Source organism: Leptinotarsa decemlineata, unplaced genomic scaffold (genome assembly GCF_025532065.1).
Source record: "Leptinotarsa decemlineata unplaced genomic scaffold, Ldec_3_MD MMD2_tig00003192_RagTag_RagTag, whole genome shotgun sequence".
Classification (NCBI taxonomy): Eukaryota; Metazoa; Arthropoda; class Insecta; order Coleoptera; family Chrysomelidae; genus Leptinotarsa; species Leptinotarsa decemlineata.
In genome coordinates, this window is record NW_027412582.1 from 2,653,469 (window position 1) to 2,669,977 (window position 16,509).

Genomic DNA, 16,509 nt, shown 5'->3' on the forward strand with positions numbered 1-16,509 from the left:
GGTTTTACACCTTTGCTGTGCAGAAAATCTGAAATATTTGTAGTGGGTTGGCCTAAGTAGGTTAAGGTTCTTTAACTTTCATCCTCTTCTTTTCGAATTGGGTAAATTTCTTTCAAAGCTTGACTGTAAAACTTTTTTGATAATAAAGAACGTATCAGACCGCTATCATAATCAGTGTTGACGGCTATTTGCTTTATTATATTCAATTATTTGTTGAAATTCGCTTCTGATAAGGGTACATTTATCAGTCTGTGGAGCATACTGTTGAAAGCTGCTACCTTATGCTGATATGGCTGAGTGGACGAATCATCAATGATAATATCTGCCGGTTTACGATAAATTGAAAAGTTATATTTGTTGTTAATTTTTGTTATTGTCAAGTCAAAAAAAATGTATAGATTCGTCCTGTTCCATCTCCATTATGAATTTGATAGAAGGGTGGAGAGAACTGATGAACTTCTAAAAGGTTTTTCAACTGTCTGTTCGTTCCCATACCAGGACATCATCCACATATCTATACCAATACACGAAACTTCTTACCAGTGGGTTACTGTCTATTCTTTTCTCCAAATCGTCCATGAAAATCTCTGCCAGAATAGGACTGAGTGGGTCTCCCATTATGAGACCTTTGCAAGATGAGTAGAACGTTTCATTGAATAGGAAGTAATTCTGTAACAAACACACCGTAAGCAAGTCTAATATTTCATTTTTCACTACCAGATTGATAGAGTTGTTGTCCAATAGATTATCCACCAAAGTAATCGTTTCATTCGGAGGGATGCTGGAAAACAGATTATTTAAATCGAATGAAATAAATTTGGCAGTATCCGGGAGTGTAATATCTTGAGTTTCATTGATCAAATGGTATGAATTCCTCAAACTGAATTTTAATTTGTAATTGGTGTGGTTTTGAATAATTGCAATGAGTTTTTCGGGTATTTTCACTGAAGGAGCTGTAACGAAAGAAACTACCGGTCTTATCAGGTAGTTATCTTTGTGTAATATAATCAATTGATACAATTTAGGTGGTTGTGAGTTCATGACTAACGATCGGAATTTTTCCTTTTCATCCATTACACAATGATCATCATTGTGTCATGAAAGTAAAGTAGTATAATTGTAAAATATTGGATTCATGTTTTGTCCAATAAGTCGTTGATTCATAATAAAGAGAGGGTTGGAGACAATATGGATCCCTGAGGAACACCAGCGTTGATGGTAGCATCGAAGTTTGGCCAGCAAATCCTCATACCACTCACGGTCAAAAGCCTTAGAAATATCGAGCGCAACATCTCTTTACTTTCCATGTTTCTCGATCGCTTAAGAGCCTATAGTTATTTGGAAGATTTGAGCTGTTTCAAGAATCGCCTGACTACATGTTTTCGAAAAGTAATTTCTGGAATTGTGGATTCTAGTGTGGAAATAGTGGGTGGTATTTTTCCCAGAAAATCGACTGTGGAGTGGGATGCAAATTGTTCGGCTAATAGACTTGCTTTTTCTATGTCTGTTATTGCAATTGAACCATCTGCTTGGTGGTGGAACTGTGGATTTTGTAAAGTGTTGATCGACAGCTTTAGCTAGCGACCAGAAGGATCATCGCTAGTGGATTGCTTCTGCATCTCGTCGTATGCAGTAAAGGCGATACTTTTTCAGCAGTTCTTGATAACTGCGTTGAGTATTTACAAAGACATTTTGATTCAAAAACTGTTGTTATACTTAACGGATATCCTGACCACACTCAAAACAGCTGCTCTTTCGAAACGTTTGTGTCAATTAGTCAAGATACGTTTTTGTCAAATCGATGTAATGCAAAAAACTTTTTTATAGTCATTGAAAAGTTGGGGAGTGTAAATATTATAACAGAACACGCTAGAGACGATGCGGATGTACTTATTATTGAAACAGCTATCGAAAAATCCAAACATGAGAGGGCATCCCTCATCATCGGAGAAGACGAATTTGCTCGTTATTTCAATTGGACGCACTCAACTACTTTGAAAATAAATTTTATTTAAAAAAATTGGAAAGAGCAATTTCAAATCACAAATCTATTCGTCAAACAGTTTTGACAAATATATCTCTTTGATATACATCTCCACATATTATCTTTACATTCATTCAGTGTGAAGAAGGGAAAAAACTTCCATCAAATCTCTAGAAAAACTCGCCAATTTCTACCAACTGGCTCAAGTTTTTCTGCAAGGAGACTGCCTTGTACAACAATTATACGAAAATGGAATACGCATCTAACTAGCTATAGGGTGTTCCTTAAACACATGCTAATATTTAAGGAGGTAATTCTTAGACCCATTTTAAGAAAAAAACTTCCTATGGACGTATGTCCTAAACGCCTTAACTTTTGAGATACAGGGTGGCAAAGTTTTCAAAAATAATCAGTTTTTTAATAATAACTGAGATAATTTTGTAGACATCTTTGGCATATTTGGTACATATGTTTCATGCCCCAAGGCGCATTTTCTGATGTACACAAATTTGTATTTTTTCAAACAGTGGCATCCCTACGGGTTTCGCATTGAATATTTTTGGGGAAAAAGTACTACACCAATGCTTTTTTTCAAAATAAAATCATTTTTGAAATCCTAATTTATTTTTGAGAAAATTTGATCTCTTGGTATTTCTTTGTCCGACGCATGATTTTCACTCAAAAAAAAATAAAAATCGACAGAAAGCAAATTAAGAAACTAGATCAATTCTAAAATGAATGAGAATCTGAAAATTGCTTCATAACGCATTACCAATTCCCTAATAATATTTGAAAACATAATCTGCAAAAAAATAAATTTTTCACAAAAACGAGTTTTATTTTATTTTGTGACAGTAAGTCTAAACGAATAGCACAAATTTGTTAATTAGTAATAATACCAAAACTGATTATAAAAATTGTTGGAAGTGGCCACCTGCACTTAGTATGCATGCTTCCGCCCTTCTACGCATGGAATTACGCACCCGTTCAAATATTCCCGGCGTATTTCGTATAGTTTCATACGAGGCAACTATTCGCTCTCTTGAATCTTCTAAAGTATTAACGGGAGTTTTATACACAAGAGTTTTAAGGTGACCCCATAAAAAAATCTAAACTGTTGAGATCGGGGGATCTTGCTGGCCATTGCTGAGGTCCTCCGCGACCTATCCAACGATGAGGATAAACTGTATTTAAATGGTTTCGGACAATTACACTGAAATGAGCGGGGCCGCCATCATGCATGTACTATATTCGATTCCTTAACGCAAGTGGCACATCTTTCAATAACCCAGGTAAGTCTTCTTCGAGAAAGTGTAAATAAGAACGACCATCAAGGCATCCTGGTAGAAAAAATGGGCCTATTAGATGATCACCTATAATTCCTGCCTATACATTAACCGAAAATTGTGTTGGAAATGGGTTTCGGTTATTGCATGGGGATTTTCTTCAGTCCATACATGATTGTTATGGAAATTTTGAATGGCATTCCGAGAAAAATTTGCTTCGTCTGTGAACAAAATTTGTGTCTCAAACTGCGGATTTAGTGCAAAATTTTGTAGATACCACTGACTGAAGTTCACACGCTGTGGAAAATCTCTGGGGAGTAATGCCTGCACTCTTGAAATATGGTATGGGTATAACAAAAAATCAACCAAAATACGCCAAACAATTTGATGACAAATATCCAGAGTTCTAGCGATCTTCCTCGTACTCGTCTCAGGATGTTCCTCAATTTCTTGCAGCACCGCTTCCTCAATTTCAGGAGTTCTTATTACACGAGGTCTACCTTCCGGAGTCCCTTTCTTGAAACTACCAGTTTCCCCAAGTCGACGATGAATATTTGAAAAGGTTTGGCTATCTGGTAAGGCACGATTAGGATATCTTTCCTGATGAATGCGCCTGGCTTCTGTTGCATTACCATCGGCAAGGCCATATACGTAATGCATTTGCGCCATTTCCGCATTCGTATAATTTACCATATTTACTGATATTCAGAAAAACAGCGGACTACCAAAATAACTTCAATAACACTTCAAAATCAATCAGAACGCGCTGTGACAGTTTTTAACACCAACACCTCACTTTAAACCAACATCAATATTAGCTACTGACGTTTGTACATACAGAGAATTCGTTTTTTATTGCTATGGTGGGTACGCTGTTTTTTCTGCTTTCAATCTTTAAAAGAAAACACATATCGACAAACTCCATATTTCCAAGAAGTGCAGTAAATAAATACTGCTACACGTCATTCATTCCAGAATAACTAAATTTATGTTTTCAAAAAATATTAAGCGGTGCTGCGTTATGACGTAATTTTAATTGAGAACAGTGCATCTGACAACAAAGAAATACCTTTCAGATCCTCAATTATTTTGCAACAAATCTGATCTCTTAGTTTGCTTTCAGTCGATGATCGATACCGCATCAGATTTTTAAGGAATTTATCCTTAAGTAAAGCGATTTTCAATTTTTTGAGCGAAAACCATGCGTCGGACAAAGAAAACCCAGCAAGTCAAATGTGCTCAAAAATGTATGGAGATTTTAAACATAATTTTTAATTCAAGATAAAGCAGTGGCGTAGTATTTTTTTCGCCAAAAATATACATTTCAAAACTCGTACGTACGCCACTGGCAGAGAAAATTAGGAATATTGTATATCAGAAAATGCGCCTTGAGGCATGGAACATATGTACCAAATATGCCAAAGATGTCTACAAAATTATCTCAGTTATTATTAAAAAACTGATTATTTTTGAAAACTTTGCCACCCTGTATCTCAAAAGTTAAGGCGTTTAGGACATACGTCCATAGGACGTTTTTTCCTTAAAATGGGTCTAAGAATTACCTCCTTAAATATCAGCATGTGTTTAATGTATATACAATGCTCCTAAATCTGAGGACAATATCGAAAACATCAATGGAGCTGTAGAAACCGAGATAACCGCGATCAACTGATTTTTGTAACCTTTCAACTCGAATAACTTCCATCGCAGACACGATATTTTTTGAGACTTCTGAGACAACTTTCAGAAGAGCAAAATAAAAGCGTATACGAGTTTATAGCTCATTTTCTTTCATCCCGAGATTAAACCACTGACCACTGATATGACTGGACGATCAATTATCAAATTCGTTATAAAATCGCGTGAACTTCGAATCAGCTATCTCAAACATTTTTATGGAAGACAATACACTTTTTTTTTTGGGAAAGAAAGTTTCTGGCTTTCTACTACTCCATATTGATATGTGGAAATCTTCCAAAGAAAGGAAGGAAGTAATTAATTTTAAAATAAATAACTCTATACATGGATGTGTAGATCATGCAAAGAAGTAACTTTCAGTTACAAACTGGATGAAAAATCCCTCCTTTTATTTCATTTTTGGGGTTCGATTTCTAAATGCTATTTTCACTCTTATCGGTGATGTTAACAATAGAGTCAAATTCAACCTATATCAAAATGAAGCGGCTTTTCACTTTGATCTTTATCGTTTGTTCATTATTAAAATAATCATTCAGTTATTTGTAAATTGATTTCTGTTTTACTCCGAAATAAATATATTTTTTCCTTTGCAAATTATCGTTCCTAAGTATTTTTTGAATTTCATTCCCGTTGAACAATTTCGATTTTATTTTCCCTTTTTTTATCAACTCGCAGTATTTTTAATATACAGAAAAACTTATCAATACAGTTTGTTGTATGATTATACGGTCAACGTGAATGTCCATGATTGGCGATAAAAACGGAAAAACGGTTAATTTTACTTGGAAGATGGACGTTGACACTGACACTGACGTAGTGTAGCCGCTTTATCGCATTAATTCTCGCGTTAATCTCTTTGATGTACTGCCACTTGAGCTATCGCCTAACGCCAAACGGCAATGTTACTGCCGTCGTCAAATTATCGCGTTAAGTCGTGGCTACACCTACGGTTAACGTCCATTGTCGCGATAATTAATGTCATTTCTCGTTAGTGTGGCCCTAACATAAAAGGGTTTTACAGAAACCGCGACACGTGTTTCGCTATACAATAGCTTCCTCAAGCATAAACTCATGCTTATGCTTGAGGAAGCTATTGTATAGCGAAACATGTCACTTTTTCAGACAATAATAATAAGTAATAACAAAATTCACTTCAATAAATAATGAAAAAATACTTTATAATGAAAGTAATGCAAAATTCACTACATTGAATAATTAAAAAAATACTTCATGAAAAAATTAATAACAAAATTTACTTCATTGAGAAATGATGATAGTAATATCAAAATTACCTTAATTGAAAAATCAAGAAAACACTCCATAATGAAAGCACTAACAAAATTAACGTCATTGAATAATAGAAAAATAATTTATAATGAAAGTTATGTCAAAATTCACCTCATTGAGTAATAAAAAAAACACTTTATAATTATAATAAAATCAATAACGAAATTTATTTCATCAGATGATCAAAAAATACTTAAAGTACATTAAAAGTAAAAACGAAATTTACTTCAATATATAATTAAGGAATTACTCCAAAAATAAAGTGATAACAAAATTTACGCCATTAAATAGTTGAAAAAATTCTTCATATTACTTTGTTATAATTATAACAAAATTCACTTCAATTAATAAATACAGAAATACTTCATGATGAAAGTGATAACAAAATTAACTTTATGAAATAATTGAATAAATAATTCATGAGCAAAGTATTTACTTCATTGAATAATCAAAAAAAACACTTCTAGATGAAATTAATAACAGAATTAACCTTTTTTTGTTGAAATATTTTATTTTTTGAAGGTTAGGTTAGGTCCAAAGTGACTGGGTCTATTGGACCCTCCACCGCAACCCGCAAGTGTTTATTGTGACTCACACTTATTCACAATCGACCAAATAAACCCAGCTTCTCAACGAAGCCGATTAGTTTGTATGGTGAGTGGTCTTTCAGGTCAGAGGGTGAGAGTACTGCTCTGCCGAAGTCTAAAAATCTGATTCGGTCCCCAGCGGGGCAGGCACAGTGTACGTGCTCTGCTGTTTCATCATTCTCCAAAGAGAGGCGACACACACAGTCTTCCGACAGTCCGAGTCTCTGTATATGAAGATTAAAATGACAGTGACCCGTGAGAAGGCCTGTTAGACATCGAAGTTCATCTCTACTGTAGTCCAACTGCTGTTTGGTATCACTTCGAAGGGTGAATAAACGCCTGTGAGTGAGCCAATGCCAGGAGTTTGACAAAGCCAAAAGCGATGTCAAAAACAAGTTCTGCTCCGATGAAGCTACTTGCAGCACCCTCCTATGCTAGGGAGTCAGCAGCCTCATTACCTTCCAGGCCAGTGTGATCAGGAATCCAGACCAGAGACAATCTGCTGAGTTTTTCTATGGAGGAGAGTCATTTTTGGCAATATGCTACCAATTTAGACGTTGCTCGGTAGGAGCCAAGAGCTTCCAAAGCCTTTTGACTGTCCGAGAATATTTCCCTTCCCGACGTGGACCTTGCCAAGATGACAACGTCATCTGTATAAGCTTGCAGATCTACCACTCTTCTGTCGAGAGCATCAAGCCAACTATCCATCAGGAGCGACCACAGAAGGGGACATAGTACCTCACCTTGAGGGCAGCCTCTGGTAACCCTGATTGAAGAGTTCTAGTTGCAGTTTCGTTCACCATAGATGATCCTATAGATTTAGGTAGTGCATTGTCAAATGCTTCTTCAAAATCTAGAAATACAGCAACCGCAATCTCCTTGCTGTTAAGGCACTGGGAAATTTCGTCTACAAGGTTGTTTAATGCTATATCTGTCGATTTGCCGGTTTGATAAGCATACTGGTGGTTACTCAGGGGGGATGCATGTAATGCCACTCACCTGATGTGTCCGTCCAGTATCCTCGCAGGTCCTTCCAACAGGAAGGATGTAAGGCTGATTATATTTTTTAAGGCCTCTATTTCAAGTTAGTTTGATTTAAGTTAAATTTTTCAAGTATTGCATGTACAAAAATATTACAATTGTTTTTTACAAAGTGAAGTTAGATTTGCCCTCTGAGTACAACATAATTGCCTGTTTATGGTTGTATCCAGGGCTTCTCTTAAAACTATTTGTAGGGGAGACCGGGTACAAAAGTAACATCGGGTCGAAAGTAACAAATGCTCTCTAGATTGATCCAACAGACGAACACCGCTTCACCGCCGTCAGACGATAGCCAGAAGCGCCCCCCTCAATTGAATTCAGTCGTCGCGTGCGTCATGCCTCGTTAGGCTGTGTGACAGGACATTACGTGTTTTCACAAATCAAAAGTAAGTTTTTAGACGTATTCTTATTGAATGTTTACGAAGTCTGAAAAGGATGATAGTAATCTGAATATTTGCATATCCATTCTTGATTACAGTGATTATACAGGGTGTCCCTGGACTTCCTCTTTTTCTCTCGGGAATGTATAGATGGGGTCAAAATATCACCAGTACTTCATATAACTTTTTTTCCTAAAAGTCTTCGTAACCAAGTTACGTGCCCTCGAAGTTACAAAATGAAAAATGTTTTTCTTTGATAACTTTTCAAGTGAATATTCAAAATCATCCAAATTTTGGTAATTGACTAAACAAATGAATTCCGTCGATGAGCTTTCATGCAGGAGTCAGTTGTTTTGCTACAAAGTCAGGAACGGACTACCCCGATGGTCCACACCCCAAAACTTTGAAATGACAGATATTTTTCAATATTTTTCAACAAAATAAGGTTACTTGGACAATTTTATGAATAAAAGTACTCGTGTGGAAAGTCGATCGGAGCAACGAGTCTTGATAAAAATGTAGTTCTACTCGACGACATCAAACCCGCTCGTCCACCATTATTTGAAATGAATAATTATCAAAGCAGAAATAATAATGATAACGTTAATTCAACAACATTTATAACAGGAATAATACAAAGTATGCTAAAATGAAGTCGTAAACAAAAAGTACAGTACCTATATGGAAGTTTAAGTCACAATTGTGATAGCAGATATTTTTTCAAAAGAAATATCAAGTTCTGTAGATTCGTGGTGTTTTTAAACTAACAAGCTACTCTACTATGAAATATCGAATTCATTCCATATTTTGTATGTACATAATACGTGTGGAATAATCACGTTTCGTGTTGATCAGTTATCTGAATCTCATGAAACTAAACATTCGAATGTTTCAAATTCTTCTTCACAGCTAAACTGTTGAGGAGTTTCACTGATAATTATAATTTTATGGGAGAAATTCTTTAACACGAATCTAAATTTAGCTGAAAAAACGCACATCGGAAAAAATATTTACTATACTAATAAAAAGCAAACGAATGAACTACAAAAACGGCTGCACATGATCAGGTGAAAAATATCCAGGGAATAATTATGTTCCATTTCTTTCACAGATGTTGACAAAAAAACCTTTTAGAAAGTTTTGATAAAAAATGAGAAACTGGAATGCGATTTTGTTTTGTTGAGTGGTGCGTTGTCATATGACTATCATTGTATTGTCAATATTCTATAGGATATTTTGAATTTTTTTGATATGGCCGAACAGTTTACATTCAATGAATATGCAGATATGCATGTATTTTATGGACGAGCATTTTGTAATGCTGCAGAAGCTCGTCGTCTGTATTCCGAGCATTTTCCCAATCGAACGGTACCGTCAAGAGAAACATTCGAGCGTGTCGATCGCAGCTTGAGGGAGACAGGTATGTAATGATTGATAATTAATTTGAGCACGTTGTTTTATTTCAATATTATTGTAGGTACAGTTTTGCCAAAACGAGGTGGTGAGGGCGCTCCTAGGACTGTACGTACCGTTGTATTGGAGGAAAATATTTTGGAAGCCGTCGCTGATGATCCTTCAATGAGCATCAGAAATCTATCAGAACAGTTCCATACATCCAAGTCCACTATTCATAGAATAATTAGGGAACAACTGCTCCACCCATTTCACATCCAGAAGGTACATGCCATGACACCTCAAGATTTTCCAGCACGACTGGAATATGCCAATTGGTTCATGGATAGGCAAAGAGAGGATATGACTTTTATTAATCGAGTTTTATTCACTGATGAAGCAGGTTTCAGTAGAGATGGAGTTATCAACTCTCATAATCTCCATATATGGGCCGAAGAAAATCCCCATGGGATATTGCAAACCAAACACTAACGGAAATTCAACGTGAATGTTTGGGCTGGTATCATAGGAAACCATCCTATAGGACCATTCGTTCTACAGGACCGATTGAATGGAGAACGTTATTTGGAGTTCATTCAGAACGATTTGAATGGACTTTTGGAACATGTTCCATTGCAAACCCGAAGAGATATGTGGTTTATGCATGATGGCGCTCCTCCTCATTTTAGTTTGATTGTGCGTGACCATCTGAACCATATTTTCCACAATAGATGGATTGGTAGAGGTGGGCCATATTCATGGCCATCGCGGTCTCCGGATTTAAATCCATTGGATTTCTTTCTGTGGGGCATCTAAAAAGCCTTGTTTACGCTACACCTATTCACACAAGAGATGCATTGTTGAATAGAATAACATTACATTGTGAAGCCATACGAAACGACCCTGGAATGCTATTTCAAGTACAGAGAGGGTGTCTTCGCAGACTAAGAAAATGTATAGAGAGAGAAGGTGGTCATATCGAGCAGTTTCTGTAGCGGATTTTTCATTTCTGTTTGCTCTTGAGGCTCTTGAGCTTCGTTAGTTAACGTGTTTGCGTTATAAAAATTCGTTATGAACATTTTACCTATCATTTCCATTTTCCTTAAAAACTAATATTTTCGAATAATGGTAGACATCTCAGGATAAATGTTGTTGAATTAACGTTATCATTATTATTTCTGCTTTGATAATTATTCATTTCAAATAATGGTGGACGAGCGGGTTTGATGTCGTCGAGTGAAACTACATTTTTATCAAGACTCGTTGCTCCGATCGACTTTCCACACGAGTACTTTTATTCATAAAATTGTCCAAGTAACCTCAATTTGTTGAAAAATATTGAAAAATATCTGTCATTTCAAAGTTTTGGGGTGTGGACCATCGGGGGTAGTCCGTTCCTGACTTTGTAGCAAAACAACTGACTCCTGCATGAAAGCTCATCGAAGGAATTCATTTGTTTAGTCAATTACCAAAATTTGGATGATTTTGAATATTCACTTGAAAAGTTATCACAGAAAAACATTTTTCATTTTGCAAACGAATGAACTACAAAAACGGCTGCACATGATCAGGTGAAAAATATCCAGGGAATAATTGAGGTTCATTGGCGGTAGATTCGGATACATTTCATTGAACTTTCTACATGTTCTGCTGATAATTTTGTCACACTGTCCAAAAATAATAAACAAATTCATAAGAACTTCGTTTGAATAGTTTTGTTCCATCGTTTTGAAGGTATTTGCAACTTCTGAAGTGACGAAAATGTCGATATTATTAGGAGGATGTCACAACGCTACTGTCAAAAAGTAATCATGGCCTGCTTACCAAATACCGAATGGAAATACCATTCTGAAGGGACATTTTCACAAATAAATGTTCATAAGTCCGAAACTTGACTAGTTTGGTGTAGGTATGATATACATAGAAAGAAAGCAAATTTCAGCAGCTTTCCGAATTTTCAATAATATACAGGGTGTTCCATTTGAAATAATCAAATTTTAGCAACTTTTTCAAGCAAACGAAAAAACTGTATTTTTTTACCACCCTGTATTGAAGTAACGGAGATTAGGCTGACGTGTGGGAAGTGTCCAAGTATCACCTAATTCCAAACCAAATTTCGATATCATAGTACTTCTTAACTAAAAGATATCGGCATTTTTATAAGTCATGATTTTCGAAGAAAAAAATTGAAATTAATTTTTATTTCGAAAACGGTAACAGATAGGTATAGGGAAATATCAAGAAAAGTTGTCGGGCAATTGTTGGAGATTCCAAAAATAATATTATATACAGAGTGTTCCATTTGAAAAATCAAAGTTGCTACTGCTTTCTAATAGAAGCGGCAACACCGCATTGTCGAAAATATTTTAGTTGGCTAGAGAATGTCCGAATATGCCCTCCATTAAATTTTCAAAGTGATCCGTTGTCTGGTTCACCAGAAACGTCTAATGTGCCATACACCGTGAATCAGCCTGTATATTGCTAATTTTCCATTCCTGGTTTATCTAGTTGGTTAAATAATTAGGAAAACACTTCATAATGAAATTAATAATAATTTACTTCTTTGAGTAATTTAAAAAATACATCACAATGAAAGTAATAACAAAATTTATTTAATTTCGAATATCAAAGGTGCATCACATTGGCATCTGATATGTTTTATTTCTGGGACATCCTATTACATTAGTTCCTTTCTCCTATAACCATCAAATATTGAAAAGAATTAGAAAAAACCCTTATAAAAGCTTCTTTTCTGTTTCAATTCAGCCAATCATCGCAAACAGACCTGCTTTGGGATTGTATCCATGTGATTGTTGGCCAGCTAAAATAGAGAACTTGATAAAAAAAGTGAGTATACTTCAGGAAAGACAAATATGATTTTTGAGGATCAATATTTCCAGAAGGAATGTGCTTGGTTCATTCTGGAGCCTGAATGTTTTTTTTCTAAGTGTGTAACAACGAAAACTTAACAGAGCCGTTTTTGAACATAAAAAGTAAGATTTTTTAAAAAAGCTCGGACACGTCGATTTCTAATTAAAGGGGGACTCCTTTCAGACTAATCAGATTTTTTGTAGTACGCACCCCCTCGGAGGGGTGCGTCCGACGACCCTCATTAAGATAGCGAAAGTAGGTCGAGTGGCACCTTGTTTTAAAGGTCTTTCGAATACCTTTACAACTCTTTCAAAAGAACATTTTTGTAACGATTAGTTTTCGAGATAATTTGAAGTTAAAATTGCCATGTTAATAATACATTAGACAGACCACTCGGCATACAAGTTGTATGCCTAAATAAAAAAAAATTCGAGCAGTTCTTCTTATCAGTTTTTTGTTAAATAAAATAACTTTTTTAAAATCAATACCCACTTCTCTTCTTCCAGTTTTCATTAGTACATCGTACGATTGTTTTGTTTAAACGGGTCGTGTATTGTCATTTATTTAAAAATGCCTCACACTACTGCTGAAAGGGTTTCAGTTATTGCTTTATTTTTTGGCAACGAGCAAAATGCTAATAGAACATCAATATTATTTAACGAGCAAAACCCTGGTAAACACTTAAGCACGTTCTGGATTTGGTCACAAAATTCAGGGAGACAGGTTCGGTTTTAAATAAGAAAAGAAATGTTCAGAGAAGGGTAGTGAATGACGATAATGCGATTGGAGTGATTGGTCAAGTCATCACCAATCCCAGGTTAAGTACCAGAGGTTTATTAGCAATGGCCGGAATAAGCCATATGAGCGAGCGCATGGAGAATCCTTAAAAACCACAAATTCCATCCTTACAAAACTAAACTTGTTCATGAACTCAATGAGGATGATTTTGACCAAAGACAAGAGTTTTTTGAGGGCATGAGTGAGAGATTAATGCAAAATCCCGAGCTGCTTTACAACATCTGTTTTTCGGACGAAATCTCATTTTATTTAAATGGTTGTGTGAACCGTCACAATTGCCGTTATTGGTCGGGTGAAAACCCAAGACAATACGCAGAAATACATACCCAACATCCCCAAAAGTTGAATGTCTGAGCCGGAATATTAGGCAATCATATTATAGGTCCATTTTTCATTGATGGAAATTTAACCGGTGATTCTTATTTACAACTTCTTGAAGAGGTAATACAACCTCGTATAGTTGAAATAATTGAACAGGATTCAAGATGTCAAGATGAATTTATCCATTTTCAACAAGACGGTGCACCACCCCATTATGTCCAGCAGGTTCGAAATTTTTTGAATAATCATTTTGAAGGACAATGGATTGGCAGAAGAGGTCCAATTGAATGGCCAGCACGATCACCAGATTTAATAACACTGGACTACTTTTTGTGGGGATATTTAAAGTCTAAAGTTTACGCTACACAGCCAGCTAATTTGGATGAATTACGTCGTAGAATTATTGAATTGGCGTGAAGTTATCCACAGATTTCTGGCCACACATGCTGACGTAGAGGAAAATAAAAATCTGTGGTTGGGATACGAAATTATTAGCACCCGTACTAATATCTGTGGCTGGAAATACCTATTCACTATAGGTTGAACGTGAAATTATTGAAACTATTTGGTGTTTAACTTTTTTATAGAATCTTGACTAGATTGACGCGTCGATAATCGTTTTCTCATCAACAATACAGATTTAGGGAATAATAAAATTGTAAATATTAGACTTACTTTCCAACAACCCATATAGAAATGATATCAGATGATGTGCGTCTATCAAAATCACACAACTTCTATAGTTTCTTGAGAATATTAACTTGGTGATGACAGTTTTCTTGTCATCTAAACAGATTTAGAAAAAGAAATTGTTGAAACAATCAGACTCATTTTTGAGATTCCTTGTATTCATGAAAACCACACAACTCTTATAGAATCTTGGGTAGATCGATAAAGTGAAAACTGTTTTCTTGTCACCCATACAGATTTCGAGAAAAAAATTGTTGCAACAATCAGACTCACTTTCTAAAACACCTTGTAGAATTGGAACCAGAAGATGTGCGTTCATAAAAATTACACAACTGTTATAAAATCTTGGGTAGATCAATATAGTGAAAACCGTTTCCTTGTCACCCATACAGATTTCGAGAGAAAAATTGTTGCAACAATCAGACTCACTTTTTAAAACACCTTGTGGAATTGTAACCAGAAGATGTGCGTTCATGAAAATGACACAACTGTTATAGAATTTTGGGTAAATTGATATAGTGAAAACCGTTTCCTTGTCACCCATACAGATTTCGAGAGAAAAATTGTTGCAACAATCAGACTCACTTTTTAAACACCTTGTAGAATTGGAACCAGAAAATGTGCGTTCATGAAAATCACACAACTGTTATAGAAGCTTGGGTAGATAGATATAGTGAAAACCATTTTCTTGTCACCCATACAGATTTCGAGAGAAAAATTGTTGCAACAATCAGACTCACTTTTTGAAACACCTTGTAGAATTGGAACCCGAAGATGTGCGTTCATGAAAATCACACAACTGTTATATAATCTTGGGTATATCGATATAGTGTAAACCGTTTTCTTGTCACCCATACAGATTTTGAGAAAAAAATTGTTGCAATAATCAGACTCACTTTTTAAACACCTTGTAGAATTGGAAATATAAGATGTGCGTTCATGAAAATTACACAACCCTCATAGAATCTTGGGTAGATCGATATAGTGTAAACCGTTTTCTTGTTACCCATACAGATTTTGAGAAAAAAATTGTTGCAATAATCAGACTCACTTTTTAAACACCTTGTAAAATTGGAAATAAAAGACGTGCGTTCATGAAAATTACACAACTGTTATAAAATCTTGGGTAGATCGATATAGTGAAAACCGTTTTCTTGTCACCCATACAGATTTCGAGAGAAAAATTGTTGCAACATTCAGACTCACTTTTTAAAACACCTTGTAGAATTGGAACCAGGAGATGTGCGTTTATGAAAATTACACAATCACACAAAATTACACATGAACGCACATCTTCTATTTCCAATTCTACAAGGTGTTTAAAAAGTGAGTCTGATTATTGCAACAATTTTTTTCTCAAAATCTGTATGGGTGACAAGAAAACGGTTTACACTATATCGATCTACCTAAGATTCTATAACAGTTGTGTAATTTTCATGAACGCACATCTTCTATTTCCAATTCTACAAGGTGTTTAGAAAGTGAGTCTGATTATTGCAACAATTTTTTTCTCAAAATCTGTATGGGTGACAAGAAAACGGTTCACACTATATCGATCTACCCAAGATTCTATAACAGATGTGTAATTTTCATGAACGGACATCTTCTGGTTACAATTCTACAAGGTGTTTTAATAAGTGAGTCTGATTGTTGCAACAATTTTTCTCTCGAAATCTGTATGGGTGACAAGGAAACGGTTTTCACTATATCAATCTACCCAAAATTTTATAACAGATTTGTAATTTTCATGAACGCACATCTTCTGGTTCCAATTTTACAAGGTGTTTTAAAAAGTGAGTCTGATTGTTGCAACAATTTTTCTCTCGAAATCTGTATGGGTGACAAGAAAATGTTTTCACTATATTGATCTACCCAAGATTCTATAACAGTTGTGTGATTTTCATGAACGCACATCTTCTGGTTCCAATTCTACAAGGTGTTTTAAAAAGTGAGTCTGATTGTTGCAACAATTTTTCTTTCGAAATCTGTATGGGTGACAAGAAAACGGTTTTCACTATATTGATCTACCCAAGATTCTATAACAGATGTGTAATTTTCATGAACGCACATCTTCTGGTTCCAATTCTACAAAGTGTTTTAAAAAGTGAGTCTGATTGTTGCAACAATTTTTCTCTCGAAATCTGTATGGGTGACAAGGAAACGGTTTTCACTAT

General features: G+C 35.3%; 3 protein-coding genes across 10 annotated transcripts in view; all 3 read left to right on the forward strand.

Annotated features, from left to right (window-relative positions):
* LOC141483248 (uncharacterized) overlaps nt 1-16,509 on the forward strand; it is a 403,587-nt gene that overhangs the window by 197,237 nt on the left and 189,841 nt on the right. The window lies entirely within an intron of this gene.
* The window catches only part of LOC111515695 (4-aminobutyrate aminotransferase, mitochondrial), a 179,114-nt gene that overhangs the window by 15,958 nt on the left and 146,647 nt on the right, over nt 1-16,509 (forward strand). For 5 of the 8 annotated variants that reach the window (XM_074177707.1, XM_074177708.1, XM_074177703.1 and 2 more), the window contains one exon: nt 12,422-12,502. The exons of the other annotated variants lie outside the window; for them this stretch is intronic. In XM_074177707.1, coding sequence (XP_074033808.1) covers nt 12,502 — 1 coding nt within the window. In that variant the 5' untranslated portion in view covers nt 12,422-12,501. The remainder of the gene's footprint in view (nt 1-12,421; nt 12,503-16,509) is intronic. 8 annotated transcript variants of the gene reach the window in all.
* On the forward strand, nt 8,710-10,692 carry LOC141483234 (uncharacterized). The gene is made up of 2 exons (XM_074177714.1): nt 8,710-9,683; nt 9,741-10,692. The coding sequence occupies exons 1-2, from the start codon at nt 9,515-9,517 to the stop codon at nt 10,145-10,147; spliced, it is 576 nt and encodes a 191-aa protein (XP_074033815.1). The 5' UTR covers nt 8,710-9,514; the 3' UTR covers nt 10,148-10,692.

Coding starts and splice junctions, on each gene's coding strand:
- LOC141483234 (XM_074177714.1), top strand. CDS start 9,515: ATGGCCGAACAGTTTACATTCAATGAATATGCAGATATGCATGTATTT. Junction 9,684..9,740: donor TCGCAGCTTGAGGGAGACAG/GTATGTAATGAT, acceptor ATATTATTGTAG/GTACAGTTTTGCCAAAACGA.